The sequence below is a fragment of the Panthera pardus genome, unplaced genomic scaffold (assembly GCF_024362965.1).
Source record: "Panthera pardus isolate Hobbes unplaced genomic scaffold, ASM2436296v1 HiC_scaffold_24, whole genome shotgun sequence".
Lineage (NCBI taxonomy): Eukaryota > Metazoa > Chordata > Mammalia > Carnivora > Felidae > Panthera > Panthera pardus.
This window is the reverse complement of record NW_026526810.1, coordinates 87,156,623-87,177,443: the sequence shown is the minus strand read 5'-3', so window position 1 is coordinate 87,177,443 and position 20,821 is coordinate 87,156,623. Positions and strand designations below refer to the sequence as shown.

General features: G+C 33.4%; 1 protein-coding gene across 2 annotated transcripts in view; it reads left to right on the top strand.

Annotated features, from left to right (window-relative positions):
- The window catches only part of MDGA2 (MAM domain containing glycosylphosphatidylinositol anchor 2), an 857,656-nt gene extending 837,178 nt beyond the window's left edge, over window positions 1-20,478 (top strand). The window contains exons 15-17 of one of the 2 annotated variants that reach the window (XR_002080692.2): window positions 1,887-2,017; window positions 11,020-11,104; window positions 13,135-13,240. Coding sequence is in view for 1 of the 2 variants with exons in the window: in XM_019451903.2 (XP_019307448.1) it covers window positions 1,887-2,017; window positions 13,135-13,240; window positions 15,885-15,973 (326 nt within the window). In the remaining variant the exon portion in view is untranslated. Of the gene's footprint in view, window positions 1-1,886; window positions 2,018-11,019; window positions 11,105-13,134; window positions 13,241-15,884 lie in introns of those variants that run through there. The other variant, XM_019451903.2, reaches the window with a different exon arrangement.
- Window positions 20,479-20,821: the final 343 nt, after the last annotated feature.

Sequence of the window (20,821 nt, the reverse complement as noted above, 5' to 3'; positions counted from 1 at the left end):
TAATTAGACTATGAAGAGTTATGAATCCTGTTAGCCCTGGAACAACCACTAAAACACAATTAGAGATTTAAAAATCAGTACAAGAAATAAATTAAAATCATATATATCAACTGAAAAGAAGAAAGAGAAGGAGCCACAAAAGAATAAAAACAAAGTACAAGTGGAGAATAAATAAGATGGTCTTAATTCCAAACATACCAAAAACTACAGTAACTATAAATGAACTAAATATTAAAATTAAAAATGATAGAATAACATAGATGAATATAACAGAAACTATACTGTGGAAAAGTAGCCAGAGACACAAAAAATAATTAGTGCATAATTTCATTAACATCAAATTCTAGAAAAGGCCAAAACCATCAGTTCGTCAGGAGAGTCATATCAGTAATTGCCTGGCATAGGAGCAAGGGCTGTGAAGATAACTGCAGAGGAAAGAAAGTAAGGAAGCTTTCTGGGAAGAGGAAGTGTCCTGTATCTTGGTTGAGCAGCACTTACACTGTAGTATATATCAATCAAAGGTTATTGACCTGTACATTTAAAATGAGAGAATTTTGGGGCACCTGGGTGGCTCAGTCGGTTGAGCGGCCGACTTCAGCTCAGGTCACGATCTCGCGGTCCGTGAGTTCGAGCCCCGCGTCGGGCTCTGTGCTGACAGCTTGGAGCCTGGAGCCTGTTTCGTATTCTGTGTCTCCCTCTCTCCCTGACCCTCCCCCGTTCATGCTCTGTCTCGCTCTGTCTCGAAAATAAATAAACGTTAAAAAAAAATGAGAGAATTTTATTGCGTGTAAGTTATATCTCAATAAAGTTGTTTTTTTAAGTGTATCAAAATACTGATTGCTTAGTGATCAGTATATCAGACTTTATGGGTTCAAATATTGCCTCTGCTATTTTCTTACTGTATGAATTGGGCAAATTACTTAACCATCCTAAGTTTTGTCTATAATTGGGAATAATAGTAGTTTATAGCACTGGTGAGAGGATTAATTCCTTATCTGGAGCAGGTGTTCACTATATATCAATACCATATTGTAATAATATCATTAGCATCACTACTATTTTTACGAGGTTCAGAATGTGAAACTGTTGAAAGAGATATATCAAATCATGAGACAAAGTTATTCTCATGTTCAAATAATTCTTTTAAAAGGGAAATGAGACTTGGATAAAAAGTAAACTCAAAGAGATGCTATTTGGTAATGTAAGATAGGGCAATTAGAGTCAAGTCACTCAATACATACAAAAAACATTAGTTTCCTATTAATGCTGTAACAGGTTACCATAAGTGTTGTGGCTTAAAAGAACAAAAATGTATTATCTTACAGTTCTAGAAGACAGAAATCCAAAATGAGTAAAATAGGGCTAAAATCAAGGTGTCAGCAGGCCTACTTCCTTCTGAAGGCTCTAGGGAAGAATATATTGCTTTGCCTTTAGTAGCTTCTAAAGGCTGCTTATATTTGGCTTGTGGCTTTTTTCTTCACCTTCAAAACAAGCCACATAGCATCCTCTCTTTCTTTCACATGACCTTCTTCTCTCCTATATCAACTCTCTTGCCTCCATCTTATAAAGATACATGGGGTTACATTTAAGATCCACCAAGATAATCCCGAATAATTCTCACCTGGAGATCCTTAATTTGACCACATCTGCAAAGCCCCTTTGGTCATATAAAATAACACTCAAAGATTCTAGGGATTAGTACACAGTTGTCTTTGGAGGCCTGCCAAATGCCATACGAGCAAGATTGGAAATGAGAGGGGAGGAAAGGAGGAGACACTAGTGCCCTGAGAAATTCTATTTTTAAAAGTTTACAAGTGTTTGGTCAAGCAGAAACAAATGTGAAACAAAAACAAATATATGAAATAAAATGTCATTGTTATTTTTAGGTGTCCTAAATGTTTATCTGCGTTTGAAAGGGCAGACAACCATAGAGAATCCACTGTGGTCTTCAAGTGGGAATAAAGGACAACGGTGGAATGAGGCTCATGTTAATATATATCCAATTACTTCGTTTCAGGTAAGAAAAGAACAATCACTTCTGTAAATAGATTGCTACACATGAGCATAATGTTAAAAGGCAGACCTTAAGCAAACATTAGAATATGAACATTCAGAAATGCTGTGATACAAGCATCACAAAATGACAGTATTAAGTTTTTCTTTAGTTCTTGAAGCTGTTTTATAAAGAGAAAATGACCCTTTTTCTTATTAATACCTATCAAGTATTATGTTTGAATAATTACCTTTCAGAATCTAAATGATTTGCCTAGTGGAAATGTAATCCATTTCTACAAATTCACATGTGTATATTTTGTTATCTGAAGTTAAATAACACAGGTTCTTATGATAATGGAAGCTGGGTAGTCTGTTCTCAATCTGTTTGAATTTTAGTTGATGAAATTGTATATATTTTAGCAAAATGTGTCTCTTTTAGCTAATGTCATTTTAGTAATTTATCACTTTGATTACCAAAGCCAGAGAACTTAACAAAGCTATTTTTCTTTATTTTGACATAAAAAGGTAGGCTTAGATTGAAAGCTACAAATATATAATATAAATTTTAATGACTATAAAAATGGCCACTATGGCTTGAGACAATACTTAATGAAAATATATCAGTGGAGAAAATAATGTAGTTGTATTGATTTTAGTAACTATATACAGTATGTGTATTTTATAGACTCAAGTGTTTTTTTCCTATCTGTGATTTCCTCAATATATTGAAACATATTTTTGCTTCCTATGTAACTGCCTCACCAACACATTATTAAATCAAATATATATACAATAAGTTGTTAAGAGAATAGTTATATTAATTAATTATTAGTTATTGCCATAGACATCAATTTAGTAAATATTTATTAGGCACATTCAGAATAATCATTTATTCTCCTAACGAACAATTCAATAAATACTTTTTGAGCTACTACCATGTGCCAGGAACATATACAGTTTGAAGATCTAAAAATGATTGCTTGGGGTGCCTGGGTGGCTCAGTCAGTTGAGCATCCAACTTTGACTCAGATGATGATCTCATGGTTCGTGAGTTCAAGCCCCACGTCGGGCTCTGTACTGACAGCTCAGAGTTTGGAGACTGCTTCGGATTCTGTGTCTCCCTCTCTCTCTGCCCCTCCCCCACTTGTGCTCTGTCTCTCTCTCAAACATAAATAAACATTAAATATTTTTAAATGATTGCTTACCTCAGATTGGTAGAAATATACATCTAAACACTGACATCACATACTGTAAAAATTGCAGTAAGAGAGGTATGCACAAGGTTCTGTGAGCACACCCAAACAACAAGAACAGTATGGAGGAAAGTCAAGAGACACTTGAGGTATAAGGTGAAACCTGAACCAAGGAGAGGGATTGCAAAGCCGAGCAAGAGCTAACAATATTGCAGCAGAGTTCAGAGTAAACAGACATCGACATCATATACCATAGGATTTGCCTGAGAAACAGAAAAACTTTTATCTAGAATTTGGTACCTAAAGATACATCAGACTGGGGTGATCTGAGGTTAAGGTTTAGATAATGGGGAGTCATTGGAAGATTTTAGTTGGGGAATGACCTGGTACAGTGGTCACGTTGGGGTTCAAGTGGGTAAAATTGGGCTGGCAAACAACTTAGCACTTGCAAAATTCACATAAAAGATGTTGAAGGAATAAACTCAGAAAGTGGTATAAAAAGAAGTGGATGATTTCAAGATCTACTTAGGTGTGAAAACTAGCACAGCATTTTTATGTTGGGAATTTGGGAAGCAGCCATAAATGACTAACAGGTTTCTAACCAGGGAATCTTGGGTAATGCCTGTGCTACACATTACCTTAAAAAAAAAGGAAGGAAGGAAGGAAGGAAGGAAGGAAGGAAGGAAGGAAGGAAGGAAGGAAAGAGAAAAGTTTCAGGGTTGAGTACGGCTACTTCTTTCTTGGACATGTAAATACAAAATGCCTATAGAGTATCCTTTTAAAGCTGTGCAGGTTGCTGTGTGTGTTTATGTGAAACTTTGGAGACATACACATTTATGAGTCATCAGGTTGTATGTACTACTTAGAAATGTGGGAATGGTTGATATTTCCAAGGGAAAGTGTACATAGGTGAATAGTGATTAAATGATGGAACCATGCAGAAAGCTAACCAATAACAACCGTGGGAGAAGAGCTCAATCCTAAGTAGTATTTTTTAAAGTTAAAATGAAGGAGATCCAGGAAAGTTGGGTGCCCACAGAATTTAAAGACAGTGGTATTCAAATAGAAAAGCAAGTTGAGTCCAGTGCACTGGTCATTACACAGAGTGTCCAATCTTGGTAAAGATTGGACATCTTCACCATCTTGGTAAAGAACCACCATCGTAACTAAAATTATTTACTCCTCAGAGTTAATAAATGACCTATAGGCAGATATTAAATTTGTTATATTTATTCAGTTATTTTATTCTGTAATTTTTCACATTAGTAAAGTATGAATTTTGTTTTGTTTTGTTATGATCTTACAAGGGGATGTTGCTTTAGTCAGGTTGTTACAACAGGGAGAATCCACAAGGGAATGTCCCCCTGGATATAAGCAATGAAGGGAGTTCATAGAGGAAAGAAATGAGAGGCAGAGTATCAGTTCCAAACTTGAGGTTCCAATCTTATAGAAAGGAATTGCTTTCCTTTGTGATTTGGTCCATCTTACTCCATTGGAACTGTCGATTTAAAGAAGGGATTTCAAGATGTGTATTAGTCTTTTGTTACCAGCAAGGATGTGGTCAGTATAAATTCAGAGTAGAACATTTTTACAACTCACTACAAATGACACATTTTCTGCAGCCTCAGAGATTTCCATATTAAATTCACAAAACGAGATTGATTAGAATGTTTAAAGCAGATGTTCAATAAAGTGTTATTCACAAAACTCCAAACCTTGGAGAACTCTTCACTACAGTCAACTCTTCGCCTCATTCCAATTGAGAAGTCAGCCTGGGTTTGCATAGTTGGTGCTCACAGTATTTGTCATTTCTGGTGCTTTTTGTTCTTTTGTAGATGCATATTTCCATCTGGTATCAATTTTATTTTGCTTGAAGGACTTCTTTTAACATTTATTTATTATAGTGTGGGTCTGGTAAACATGAATTCTTTTCACCTTTTGTACTTCTGAAAAAGTCTATTTCATCTTCATATTTTGAAAGATCTTTCCTCTGAGTATAGGATTCTAGTTTTTCCTTTTGGAACATTAAAGATATTCTGCTGTCTTTTTGTTTGCATTGTTTCCAAGAATAAATCTGTTGAAACTCCTATTTATCCTTCTGTGTGTAATATGACTGGCTGCTTTTAAGATTTTCTCTTTACCACTGGTTTTGAGCAATTTAACTGTGACATGTTTTTATGTCATTTTCTTCATTTTCCATGTGCTTGTGGTTCATTGATTTTGAATCTGTGAGTTTATAGTTTTTATAAAATTTAAGCATTGTCTGGCTAATATTTCTTCAAATATTTTTGTTCCTCCTCCTCTCCTTTGAAGACTCCAATATCTTATATATGTATATAAGACCCCTTATTTATGTGCACGTATATAAGGTGTTACAGTTCACTGATGATTTTTAAATGCTTTTTGATTTTTGTGTTTCATTTTGCATAGTTTTCTGGTGTGTCTTCACATTCATGAATCATTTCTTCTGCAATGGCTAATCTGCCTTCAATAATATTCAGTGTATTTTGCATCTCAGACATTGTCATTTTTGTCTCTATAAGTTCAACTTGAGTGTCTTAAAAAATATTTCCACATCTCTAGTGAATGTTTTGAGTATATGAAACCAAGTTATACTAGATTTCTTTATGTCATTGTCTGCTAATGCTAATACCTCTGTCAGTTCTTGGTTGGTTTTGACTGATTTTATTTTCCTCCTCATTACAAGCCATTATTTATCTGCTTCTGTGCATGTCTGGTAGTCTGATTGGGTGTCAGACACTGTGAATTTTATTCTGAGAGGTAAAATTCTTAAAATTTTATAAAATGCAAATTTTTTGTGTATTTTTTTGTATTTCTGTAACTATTCTTGAGCTTGTTTGGTAGTTATTTGGAAGCTGTTTGATTATCTTGGTCTTGTTTTTAAGATTTGTTGGAAGATGCTGAAGCAGTGTTTAGTATAGGGCTATTCTCACTACCAATGCAAGAGTCTTCTGAGCACTCTGTCCAATGAATTATGAGGTTTTCATGTCTTGCGTGAGTTAAGTACCGTTACCTTAAATGCATCACTCTGGTTCTTTCCCAGTTCTTGTGTAGTTACCGGACATTCACGCCCTGATGAGTACATTACTAAATACTCAAGGGGGACTTTCTGCAGATCTCTGTAACTCTGTCTTTGCTTATATTCTGTCTTGCACAGTCTAGCTGCTTTGGACTCCTTAGACTCTCAGCTCTATCTCCTCAACCCAGATTTTCTACCAGGTTCTGTCTTTCTTCTGCTTGCACCATAATCTATAAATTCTATAGATTCTATAGATAGATTCTATAGATTCTATAGATCTATAGGACAGTCATAGGATTCACCTTGTTTGATTCCTTCACTCATTGATCATTGTTCTTCATTACCTAATGCTCATTGTTTCCTATATTTTGTCTAGTTATTTGGTTGTTTCTGATGAGAGGATAGGTCTGGTTCCTGTTAATCTGCCTTGCTGGAAGCAAATCAAAAGGTAGCAGTTTTTAATGAAGCATTGCTACACTATGTAAGTTATCAAAAATAAAATAAATAAAATCATTTTTATTTTGTATTTCTATGTTATTTTATTCTCTGACATATTTTTAGGTCTGTTGACTAAAGACTGTCTTTAATTTCATAAATCTTGATTTTTGAAGGAAACATGAAACACAGCTACATCATCCTACCACATATATTGTTTGTATTTTGGTTTTGAGTTTGTTGTTATTTTGAACTCTTTTCAGACAAAGTGATTTTATACTCAAAAATAATTTATGACCTATTGAGCTTTTCAAAAATACTTGCTTTGGTATGTAATGCCTACCAGGAAAACATGGTAAAAACTGTACAGAATATATTAGCATATAAATTAAGTTATGAGAAGTTTTAATATTACTCAGATGTAGATTTGTGGCATTGTAGAATGTCTTTAATTCAAGTGGAAAGGATATCTCCTACCTCTTGGAATTTTAAATGAGATATAAGTAGTGTTGAGCTTCTGCTGCACTGACACTTAGGTTGTTTTGTTTGGAGTTGCATGCATTTAAATTATTTTGATTTATAAACCCTTTAAAAAACAGCCACTTGCAAAGTCCTTTGTTTGAGTGTGTCCAGTTAGTTTGCTTAGCTGAAAATAAAATTGTTTAGTATTTCTCAGGGTTAGTAGAAGTTTTAGCCTTCTGAAATTCCTTTTGAGGTTCTTTTTCAAGAATTAATTTAACATTATCAGTGCTTATGATGAAAAGATATTTTATTGCTAGATTTGGAAGGAATACAGCAAAAATTCCAAAAAAGGTAAAAATGATGCAGTGTTAGAATGCTACTTATCATTTATATCACACACCAAAAAAAAAAAATCCTTTTTAATGCTTTACTTCTTTTCATAGTATATTCCAAATGCTTTCCAGGGGGGAAATATGGAGACATCCTGAGACATAAAAGATGCTCTTTATATTTTCTTTATTACAGTTGAAAGGAATTCTGGAGATCTTCTTTTATATCCTCATTTAAAGATTTCAAAGTGATTTCAAGACAGTTTATCTTAAATAACATACATCCTTAACATGAAATAGGGTGGGAAAAGATTTTAGCTCTCTTTGCATCATGCTCCCTTCATGCTTATCTAGGTAATAATAATAATAATAATAATAATAATAGTAATCTGGAATATATTGTCACATGGTCAAGTAGATGTATATTTGGCATTCTAAGCCAAATTCCAGGGCCATTATATAGACACAACTATGGCTCCTAAAGTAACTATTGTAAACATTTTCCAATGATGGGGCACCTAGATGGCTCAGTGGTTAAGCTTCTGACTGGATCACAGGTCAGGTCTTCATCTCAGGTTGTAAGTTCACCTGCACTAGGGATCCACACTTGGTATGAAGCCTACCTAAAAAGAAAAAAGAAAACAAAATTTTTCCAATGTTAAAGCTATTTTAAATTTTATTTGTATCTTAATTTTTTCCAAGTGATGTACACTGTCAGTTTTCAGACTGCATTCTTAGACTTTGTGGTTGCCTTAGCAGTAATAATCAGAAGTGATGTATCTCTTGTCTTGAAGAATATGCTATGAACATTTGCAGAAGGCATCATTAATTATTGAAGTCAAATCATCAAAAGTGTGTTGTATCCTTAGACTCCCCCATCTATTTGTATTCATTAGTGTTGCATGGAGCTCTTTCTTCCTTACTAAGAAATTATATTTGAACACAAGTTTTAATAGCATCATCTATATCTCTCTATTGACATCTGTATCGATAAGCTTTAATGCACTATACTGTACGTAAGAAATTGTCAATCAGTGAATTAAAATAATTTTGTTTAGTGTCATTCTAATAACAGAAGCCAACATACATTTTATTAACTTCCCACTTGAATATACCCACCAACAGTTAATTTTATGATCATGCAGTATTTATCACATATTAGGTTTGATGCATTGCATGTGCACACTGTAAAAATATATAAAATTTTAAACTTGTCATTTCAGTTAAGGGAAATCATTTAAATAATATCAGTATGATTGTGTGTAAAGACCATGTTTTACATAAATTGAGGCTTCTTTTAGGAAACCTAAACTTTAACATTTTATCCCTAAGTATATAGATGTCATTAATTCCTTCTTTGTGGCAATTAAAGCAAATGCATTTCAGAAGTATTGAAGAGGAAAGGAACATAATTTTACCCCTGTAATGTAATAGCATTCAGAATCATGATGGTCCTTCATAAAAATATGACAAAATTTAACCTGTTAAACTAGAGAACATTTCTTTTATAAATGAATAAAATTCATTTTTATCATTGTATACAGATTATAGCTTCCAGTTTGAGATACATCATAAGGAATGGTTATAGTTTCTTCTTTTTTATACCTGGGAAAAAACTGTCACCAAGGATTTATTTTTGTAAACACTTGAAAGTTTGGCCAAGGTACACTGTTTGAATTGAATCTGTATGCATTTTATTTCTGTTATCTACTTCACAATCAAAAACAATATAAAGGAAAAAGGTATCCCTCTAGGTCTTAGTCTAGAAGCCACTTACGAGTATATTAGAATCCATAAAATTTTGTTATAATAATTAAATATGTAGTTGGAGTTGGAGTTCAGAACATAAAAAGAACAATGCAATAAATATCTCTTGTGAGAATCTGTAGGGGTTAAAAAAAAACAATCTATATCTTCTTAGGAGCAAAACTCTTACGGGAATTTAAAGGAAACAAACAAACATGTGGCATAGGATCTTTTTCTCCCTGTTCAAATAGGAGGCTGAGGAAGGCTACAGTATTTCTCTGGAATATTGGATTGGATTCCCTATCATTGCACGATTACAAATAAATATTACAAACACTAATTATATAACTGTACCAAGAGATATTGTCAGAAATTATTTTTATCATCTACTGCTGTATTTACACTATCTATGCTACTACTATATTTCTGATTTATTTCCACACACAATACATAGAACACCTGTTATGCTTACACACGAAGTAAAGTTGCTTTACTCAGTGACAAACTGTATTATTGATAGTTGTACAGATAAATGTAATAATTTATAAATCAGCCAGCTTTTATTTCTATAACACTTAACTCATTCAGGATCAAAAAGGGATGAAGTATTCATATAAGAAAATGTGCTAGTATAGGCAGTCCTGACGACACATGACAGTTCAACTGGTGTTGATTTGTATTTTTGCTGTTCAGCCAACTACACACATACAGTCAACTCACTGCAGGGAGGCAACACGCACATTAAATTACATCAATCTACTCTGATGCTTACCGAAAAAGGCTCTCCCAACGCTTCCTCTCAGTCCTATCACAAAAGTAGTGTGACAGCATCCTTCACAACCTCTCTGCTTCACGGCTCTGTCTTTAACCCAAACGTAGGTCTGACCATACGTTTAAGCATGAACCTAGGTAACCTGAATGGGAAGAAGAAGGAAGGGAGGATAAAGACAGCTAATGGGAAAATTAGGAGTGATTGATACTTTATGGTCCCTAAAAGACATTTTGAAATGCTTTGAGCAATGGCAGCATCATTCAAGGGCCAGCAGCTTTGAAAAGATGTTGATTTACACATTTTAGTTCTCACTTTTTTTTTTAAATAGTCTCATCTTTTTTATATTGACACCTACCTCCGGGTGACTAGAACTTGCTAAGTAAAAATAATTGTGTACTTTAAATAAATGAGAAAAATTGTGGATGATTGTCTTACCTATTTCCCTCTACATAACTAAGATGGAAAAATCTATGTATTCCTAAACCTGTTTCTCCAGCATCCTTCCCAATGAAAAGACTATGACTTCAGCTTCATCTGTTTAAATTTCAAGTGCGAGCAGGTGCAGAACATTCTAACCTACCCTATCAGCCTTCTCATGGACACTTCACTTCCCACACAAAGCACATGAGAATGCAGTCCCCTTCTTTGCCATGGCTACAGCATAAAGCCTGTACTCCACTATACAAGCTGGGTTTGCTTCCTTTCCCTTCCCACACCATCTTTTAAAATTAAAACTATTGGTTACTGAGGAGGTTTCCTCTTTACCAAAGTAAATTTTCCTGATTAATGCATCCTTATTCCTGCTGCAGTCCAGAATTAAAACCTTATTGGGAGCCAGAAATCTGTACTTTATTCCATTTGATCCTTTATAATAGCTGCAAGAAAGAAAGAATTGTGATGACAGTACTCCACTTTTATTCAGTCAACTATTAGCCATGTGGCCAAAGTGGAACATGTTGGATTTTATGGAATAAGACTCATAGCAGCATGAATCTGTGGGTTCTAACTTTCTCCAAGATAACACTCCATTCATGTTGTTATCTTCAGGAGAGAAGACTCAGCATCACATGACTGAAACTAAGAAGGGGGTGGGAATAACCATTGATTTACTCTAACAATGATTCTCTACCAGGTAAGCAGCACATTTTAAAATAAGGAAAAATACCCAATGACTTAAAAACCCATAATTAGGAAACAGGCAGTAGTACTGATAGGGGCAATTTAGGATGACCTTAAAGAGCCATGTGCTCTATAAAAGGTGTGCATATTAATTTTTTAAAATGCATTCACCTCAGCCTTGTTCAGAATAGCTGAAAATAACTTTAATGTCTAACAATATCAATAGGGCCACTGGTTACATAACTTACGTGATATCCATAAGGTGGGGAATTCCACAGTCATTAAAATTATTTCCCCTTTTCTGATTTCAGTGCTCTTGGATTTTAATACCATTGATTTTTTTTTTTTAATTCAGGTTGTAGGACCTTGTGATTTAAACAGCCCTCTGAGGGTTTTGTTTTTTTTTTTTTTAGCTATTTCCCAGATTACTTTCCAAATGCCACCTTAAGACAAAATTAAGTCATTATTCTAGGCAAAGTAATATTTCATTTCTTATTCTGAGGACTGAGAATCCATATACTGCTAGCTGGGTTCTATATTATATTTTAACTCTGGTCTGCCATTTTATTCTGGCTTCAGTGATAACATGACATTTTGGATGTTTTTCAAAGAAATGGCTTTGGGAAATCTTTATTAACTTATTTATCTCAACATAGGTAAGCAGAAAACTCTTTCTACACAAATTAAATATAGTAATAAAATTTTCTCAAACTTTTCTCTCCTATCAGATCTTGAAAATTATTCTTACGCTATGGATTCATATGGACTATGAGCAGGGAAAAGGAACTCAGTGCAAAAGTTGATAACTAATGCTTCTGCTTACTAAAAGATTTCAATTAATAAAATTATGACAGTATGTCAGAGAACAATAGATAAATCTTTCAAAGGTAGCATAAGTATTCTGAAAATCACCACAAATTTGCCTTTAAGGAGCCATATTAAGATACTTTCAAAGACAAAAACAGAACCAAAAATTTTGACATTGATAAAAATAGACTTTCGCTCAATTTGTTGCAATGAAATAAGGCTAAAAATTGTATTAAAATGCATACATCAGCTTGATGTTGAAACAGCTCTTTATTAAGCTAATTTTTCTTTGAAAAGACCAAACTAGATACTTCATTTTGGCATGTAGAAATTTTTGTGATTATAATCACTAAATGCATAGGTTACCTTTTTGTATCAAAAGGATTAAAAAGGTTTTGCTAGAAGCAAGGAATGACTGTGGGGTTATAGAGAAAATTTTATAACAGTCTTATTTCTGCAAAAATGAAGTAATAAAAATTTGCTAATTGTCCCTATATTGTTACTGTATTCAGAATTTAGCAATAAAAGGAGACTGATTTCATTCATCTATACTTTCACCTGTCATGTATCAAGTCTCAGTGCCAATCACTGTTGTAGATACTGGAAGTTCAAAGGTCTGACACTAAACACTCAAGTAAACCCATAAATATCTTCAGGTGTTTAAAAATAGAATGTCAAAAGTGAAATTATAGAGGTATATCATAACATAGGGGAATGTGAGAAACTTATTCACTGTATTTGCAAGAGAGCAAACAATTTCCTAGTGATGGTAAACCCTTGTTCTTGGCTTCAATAAACATAAATACTGCTGTAAAGAACCGTGAACTGATTTATCCCATAAAATATTTCTAGAAAACCAGTGTTAGATGTTTAGAGAAAACTGGAGGGAATCTATCTCAGAGAAATACTGTTCAAATAAACATTTTTCCCCTGAAAACTAACATTGGTAGGATTTGTAGCAGTGGTAGTTTTTATTGTATTATTCAATTAAGTGTAGTTTTGTTTTAAAACCAACACAGAGCTTTTGATGTGAAAACTAATATTAGCCAAGGAAGATCCTATGATTGGTTTTGTTAAGAACATTCATGTTTTTTTTAAGCAACAACTCTGAAGACTGTGAATAATAAATGATGCCAGAATTACTGTTGATTTTAGGTTTGGCTCCTTGGTTTCTCAGTAAAAATCCATCTACAAATCAAAGCTCTACATTTAGGTTTGTTTCATTCATATTTGTAGCTCATTTTTGAAGGTATTCGAGGTCCTGGCATAGAAGGTGACATTGCCATTGATGATGTATCAATTGCAGAAGGAGAATGTGCAAAACAAGACCTAACGACTAAGAGTAAGTGTCTACTCTTGGATTGGTTCGATGTAATGTTAAAGTAACATATTAACTGTTAAAACTGTCTAATTTTTAAAACTCATTTATTTTTTAGTTTGTAAGTTTAGAAATTCCTTATATGTGAGACCCTAAAATTGTGAAGATATTTTGAAAACAAAGTATTAAATTTGAGGGTAGGCATATTAGACCCAAGATCAAAGTAATTTTGATTTAGGTCTATGTAAGGCAAGCACACCTTGATTTTTTAATGAAGATTTTTAAAAATATTTAATTCATATTATTAATTTCAGAGGATTCTTTAACTTTTAATAAAACATTGGCTAATCTATATACTCAGCACACTTTACATAGCAATAGCTATTTTTATTGCCCCAGTTTATGAATGTATTTTCCAAGTCTGACTTTTGCAACCATTTTAACAGATTCACTACTGTGAAGAGCCTAAGTGTATACAATAAGTAACAGATCAGCCCATTTTTTCCTGCTATAATTAACCTATGTGCATCACAATCTTAGTAATTTGGTTTCATTTTTTCACACATGAATATTTTAGTTTAATGATATATTCAAATTTTATTTTCTTGTTTTTGAATATATGTTTTTGAATATAGGAGATATAATGTAAAATATTAATATGTGTAATAAAAGATATAAATGTAAAAATTACAAATAATGCAGAGAGCATCAGAATTATGTGTTAGGCAGCTTCTTAAAATCCTCATCTCCATATTATCCATGTGAATCTGAGAAAACTAAAACCATTTCTTTTAAAAATTCCTCCACTTGAAAAATTTTCATAGGGTCATCTGATCTTTAATTTCGTGATTATATAAAGGGGTATATCGATCAAGCTAAATTTAAACAAATAACTCATCAATTATTTAGTACACATAAAAGAAGCATGAAAGTCCATTTTGTAACATGTAGAGAAAATAGGAGTCTTTGTTAATTGCATATAGTTATTGAGAAATTGCATTAGTCTAGATGTTGAAAGTCAAATTTGTGCAACTACCCAGTGATTGCTCATATGAACTGAACTGACTCCATTTTTAAGCATTGTAAAGAGACAAAAACTAAGATTGTATACAACAATGAGCCACTTTGCTCATAGTTTTCACCTTCTTGTCATTATACTTAGTATTTCAAGTAATAAATTTAGTAAAAATTTTTTCCCATGTCTGGCTAATTTCACTTTAAAAAACCAGTAGCAGTACCCAAATGAAGTAGGTTTGTCAAATATGCATTCTCCTTAGAGGAGAAGAATGGGATTTCTTTTGCATTTCATAACATGAGCCAGTCATAGTAACATCATATTAACTGAAGATAGTTACCATATTACATAGGAATCTTACAGTTAGATAATTTAATCCCTGAAACCTATTACAAATTAAATTCAAGAAATCGAATTAAAGTCTCCAAATGAGGAAAGCAAGAGAACTCCCTCATGGAGAAAACACAAGTGGTGAGAGTTGCCACAGTAAAATGACTAGGATAACCCATAGGGACTTTATTGTTACATATTAGTATACTTTCATAATCAGTTTTCTTCTCCTCTAAATTGAGAGAAATGTGTGTCTGTTTTAAATAAAATCTGTCTGTACTGGAGGTATTTCTATTTAGACTCTGGAAATCAGAGGAAATAGCCCCAATGAACAAAAACATTCTCTTTAGTATGAGAAAGTATTCTGTTACACTAGTATACATTTAACTATCATTTATTAAGCTCATTTTGACAAGTAGTATTTGGTGAATATTGTTAATTTCTTAGTACACACCAGTTTGACGGCCCAAAGCTTCTTCCTAACTGCTCAAGTTCCCAACCCTTCTCAGTCAGTATATGGTACCACAATATCAAAAGCTGAGGTTGTGTCTTATCTTCAAAACCCAGGTCTCTCCTAGGTGAGATCCATGTTATAACTTAAGCTAGGTTCATGAATTACCAGGCTTGCCTATGTTAGCCCTCCTAGGTAAGGCATACATTCTGAGAGGTATCACCTGGACATGGAATTCTACTTGAAACTCCAATTATGGTAGCAGTCTTACAGCAGATTGTTGGGAAATTTTTTTTTCAGTTAGAATGTGCTTCATAGTGCTTCTAAAACTCACGCTAAACAGAAAATTATTTACCCAATTTATAGATATTGGGCTGATCTAAGCACATATAATCCAGTTTGCCGTAGTTAAATTTCTACCCATAAAAACCCCTTCTTAGTTTTCATAAAAAGTACTTTTTCTCTGTCTTTAATCATAACCATTTCTGGAAGCTTGGGGTGGGGGGGAGAATGAAAACTGACCTCTTAGGATTTCCTAGAATTTTCTCTGTGCACAGGCTTTCACGTGGCTAGCAAAACGCTGAGGTTGAGCCCAACCACACACTTACACAAATATCTTCTGAACAAATTTTCATAGCATAGCGTATCAACTTCAAACGTTTTTCTTTTATCAAATTTCTAATCACATATTTATTTTCTCATTTTCTTGTCTTGGAAACTGATCAATAAAACAAACCAAAAAGAGTATTTTGTAAAAATGTTTTCCATATGCTAATATTGCTTATTAGTTCACCACAGTTGTATTGATAGCTACGTGGAGTATTTATTCTCTATTTTTGTTTGTTTCTTGGCATTATCTCTCTTGTCTTTAGATTCTGTTGATGGTGCTGTTGGAATTTTAGTACATCTATGGCTTTTCCCGGTCATCGTCCTCATCTCTATCTTAAGTCCTCGAAGGTGACCTTATCCTGGCAGAGGCTATAAAAGATTCACCAGGCACTGGCATGAAGAAAGAGTCTTTGTAAATGGACATTGAAAAAACAAACTACCAAAGATTCCTCCACTGACTACTGACTCAAACATAAAATAATAAAAACGAATTTTTTAAAGCACTGGGGATAAAAAAGACATCATGGAAGTATAACTTATTCCAAACTACATATAAAAGATAATTTTGACCTGAGTAGAGAAGAGACCTTCAGGTGCTTTTGTGGCTAAAAAGATTACAGCATCATCTGGTCATCTGGTTGAACTCTGGAAAAAAAAAAAAAAAAAAAAAAAAAGCTATAGAAATCCTTGTCAAAGCACAAAGTCATGGCTGGTTTTGTTTCAAATGAATAGTTTGCTTGTTACCATGGAAACCTAATGGCCTGCCAACAAAAACCTCACTGTAAACAGGGTACGTGAAAAGCTGGCATTTATTTTCCTTTCAAGAAGGTTTTACATAGAGAATTAAATAAATGTAGGCCCTTGTACCTTTGGTTGTTACCCTTCCTTGAAAATAACCCGAACTCAGAATTATTTAAAACATTCATGCTCCTCCCCACCTGTCCCCATCCCACCTTTCTTGTTATTATTTGTTTTCCTCCCATGGCTAAGCTAGATAACTGTATGCTGTCTCTTTTTGCATGCATTACTATCCAGGATGGTAAACCTGGGCTTACATATTACACAGGCTTATCGGAGTTTGCTCGCGGCCACTTGAACACCCAAACTAAGTCATCTGTTCCAATGAAGAAACCAAACCACCATCTTTTATAAATTGCCATGGAAACCAAGTGCCTTCAATGAAACAAGCCTGAATAATTTTCAACTCAGAAGCTTGCACAGCTAAGAGTGGTTTGTGTAAAACTATTTTGTAAACAAACTACAGAGCCTAAACGTGCAAATTATAGGCGAGACAACAAAAGCCGCTTCTGAAGAAGAAAGGACCGAAGCTACTGCGTAAGCCCATGCAGACGAAATACTTGTTGTTGGACCTCCTAGACAGCCATGGCCATTCGGCTTAATTGTCCATCAGAAAATAACTTCCATTGAGACCAGACATGGGAGCAACACTTTTTTCTTCCAGGTTATTAAATGGGTCAACCAGAGCAAAAGGTTGTTAAAATAATACTTAGCGCAGAAGGTGGTAAAACACAAGAGTGATTTTTTTACTCTAACCTCCATTTGAAATGAAATTGGCCCTAGCTTTAGAGGGAGCAAAGAAAATGTTTGTGATTGCAGTGCGTACAAACTCTACAGCGGAACTGGGCCTGAAAAATCTGGCTTTATTCTAAACACTGAGGGTAATATGCCTCTGCCCTTTAGTCAGACTCTGTGCAAATTGTGAAATATTATTTTATTATTTTACCGAGATTAAAAACACTTTTACAAAAAAACAAAAACCTGTAAAAATGATTTTGAGCTACCTGAGGACAAATCATACCTTTAACCAGCCAGTTTTCCAATGCATTGTAAATTTCACTTAAACCTGTTGGTTATGAAAATTTGAAGATCTTTTTCCTTAAATTATCTCAGCTTTTAACTTCATTTAAAAAGACTTTTGTCTAAAGAAGAATATTATTATTATTATATGTTCTTTCAACACCCCAGGATTAAAAAAAACTGATTATGCAAGTAATTGGAAAATAAGTATTAAATTATAACATTTGCAAATATTAATATAAAAAGCACAACAAAATGTAGTGGAAAAATGATAAAGCTTGGTTTTTAAAAGAAAAAATTCTGTAGAAATGTTTGTGCAAATTCAGTAATTCAACTTAAAAGATAATTTTACAGCTATGTTCAATAAAGCCTCTTTCCAGGTAAGGTATGCAAAGCGGTATGTGTGTTTGTTGAGCAATGTTTACTTGTCACCAAAATGAGACTAGCTATATATACAAGTTATGATACCATGGGGTAAACCTTCAGAGCTTCAGACACCTTAATGTTGGCAGGAAAGCATTTAATAGGAACCCTTGATGCACTCTTCCATATTTTTCATACATGTAAAATAAAAGTCAAACTTATGAAAGTAAAATACGAACTTGGAATTTAATGTGTATTTTCATAGTGAAAGAGAGGACCAGTCAGAGCTAGGTGGTGATAGAATCAAGCTAAAACTAAGTCCTTTAAATTAAACAGAATTAACTAAGAAGCTTTATAACTTACTTGAACAAATCAGGCATATTGAAAATTTTCACAATTACAGTCAACCATCTGTTTTATCAAACCAAAGAGATTAAAGTAAACAATATTTGGGGCATGTTTTACTAACTCTCCTCACCTTGACTTCCATTTTGTGTGGCAACTCACCACTTCTTTCCACTATCCCATATTAGTGGATCATCCTTTCTAATTGATGTTTTGCACACCCATTGCTGATACTATTAAAAAATTGTTTTACATCTAAAGACAGGCTTAGCTCATTGCTGCCTTCTTCCTTTATCTTGAATTTGATTTGAGTGAGACTTTTGAAAAAAACTAAAAAAAAAAATCTATATTCAGAATATTTGGATATACATGTGTCCTTTCCAGGAAAACAATCAAGTCTACTTTTCTCCTATTAACTGCACAAAGAAATTGCTGTAAGTGCAAGTTTTCAGTCCTTTTACAACGCACTCATAAAATACTAAAGTCTTTTTATAACCTTTCGCATAGCTTCAGAAGTCCATGAGAACTGGCTGGTACTTCAAAAATTAATTTTGATTAATTTTTTGAGAAAATGCAGATGAGTGCCAGGAACAAAGGGGCAAGCAGAAGAACTGCAAAACAATCAGATTTATTGATATGGTAATAAATCAGAATATACATCGCAAGTGGGTTCTGGATCATTTCTGTAAAACACCAAACTTAGAATTCGAATCAATGTTTTTCACTCCCCATCAAATGTTCAGTTGAAAGAAAATGAATAAAAATGCAGGAAATTTTAAAAGGCTGGGATAAGTGAAGTGTAAATTGCTTTAAGTAATTTCTTGTTTAACATCAGTAATAATAATGATGACTTTAAACCACTTACCTGTTTATCAACTGCCTATCTTTTCCTAAAATTTTTTTGTATTTATGATGAGTTAAACTCACCAATATATTTCCCCTTTTCCTTTTTGATAACATATTTGAAGTGTAATTTATGTCAATTTTTTTGTTGTCGTACTTTATAGGAAGGCATCAGGCAATAGAGCTTTTAATTTTCTGGAAGAAAGATTACACCACGTAATGTCCAGGTCATTAATAGATCCGATTAATTAGGAGCTAACTCTGTTTCCTTAGTTCAAAAATGCTTGTTCCTCCACATTTAACATGTCTGCAACTGGGCCTATTTTAGTTACAATTGGTAGTATTTCTGTGTAGTGATATATAAAATAAAAGTGCATATTAAAACTGATAACATCTTAGATATGTTGAGATTCACCAAATTCACTAAATCTTCCAGAAGTGCCAAATCATGCCCAATATTTATTCCTTTCCAACAAACCCAAAAGTGAGAAAAAGATACCCTGTCATATCTGTAGGGTTTATATTAAATACTCATTGCCTATGCATTAAAAATTTCATAACTTTTATTTTGTGCTTTAAAAAATTCTGAGTCTTCTCTTACCTCTAGTATACACATATACTGTGCTGTGTTTTTCTTTTTTCCTGCTACCTATTTTTGTTAGTTCCATGATGAATTATAACATGCTGTGTATCCCTGGTTTGAAATGTTTTCTTGTTTTGTGTGATTCATAGTACTTAGTAAGTTAGAAGTTTGGCCTGCCATTAAATTTTCTTTTAGAGACCTGAAAGATGCATGGTGCACTACAATGTCATACAATAGGCTAAACTAATGGGACTTCATTTTACATATATCACAGAATTGACTTTGGCAATGAATTATGATAACTACAATAATCAGAATTACAAACCAGCTAGTCAGTCAGTTACATTATATTACAAATAATAAAATCCCACTCTTTTATATTTCAAAATATGGCAAAATATGAATGACAACTGTACTAACTTTTCACCAAACATGCATTTTTATTTTAAGACTTTATAATAAACTTACCTGTCAAAATGCATCATTGGAAAACAATTAATTAAGTTCTATGCTTAAGACTGTATGAAACTGGTTGTGATATTTTTCATGACCTATTTTGTTTTGATTAGGGATTTGAAAGATGGTGACCAACTAATATGATTTTGATAGAGTGATTTTCAAAGGATTCTTTTGAATGCAGTTTCTTTAACAAAACAAAAAAACTTTTTTTTTTTTTTAATGTGCCTTTCAAAGATCAGGGCCTCACAACAGCATTTAAACTGGAAAAAAATTTACTGAAAACTCATTTCCTTTTTGGTTGATGACTACTTCTTACAAATTGCCTCACCTGTGTCTCAACAAAGCAGAAGGTTTATACTCTTCTTGCAACTGGGTAGTTGGTATCAATGAGGAGTTATTGCATTTTCTGTGAAAACAATAAAATCATAGGGTTCAATCCCAAGCTATTTCCTTTCCTCCAGTGTTCCTTTTGTGTCTAACCAGTTTAATCAGTTTTCTTAGCGCTTATTTTTTAAAAGCAGTCTCTGGCACTTTTTACTTCAACGTAGGAGAAAAGCTACCACGAACGGACAGAACTTTTTTCAAATCTGGTATAAAAAGCTCTTTGCTGAGTATCCATAATATTTATAAATATATGTTATTACATAGCAAAAGTAGGACTCAAAGACTTGAGATTGTAATGGGAAATATGTCCATTCAGAATCAGTCCGTCACATGTGGATGTCTGCTTAGAAACAGAACTGAAGAATTAGGGAGAGAGAACTATTCCACATATTTCCATATGGATCA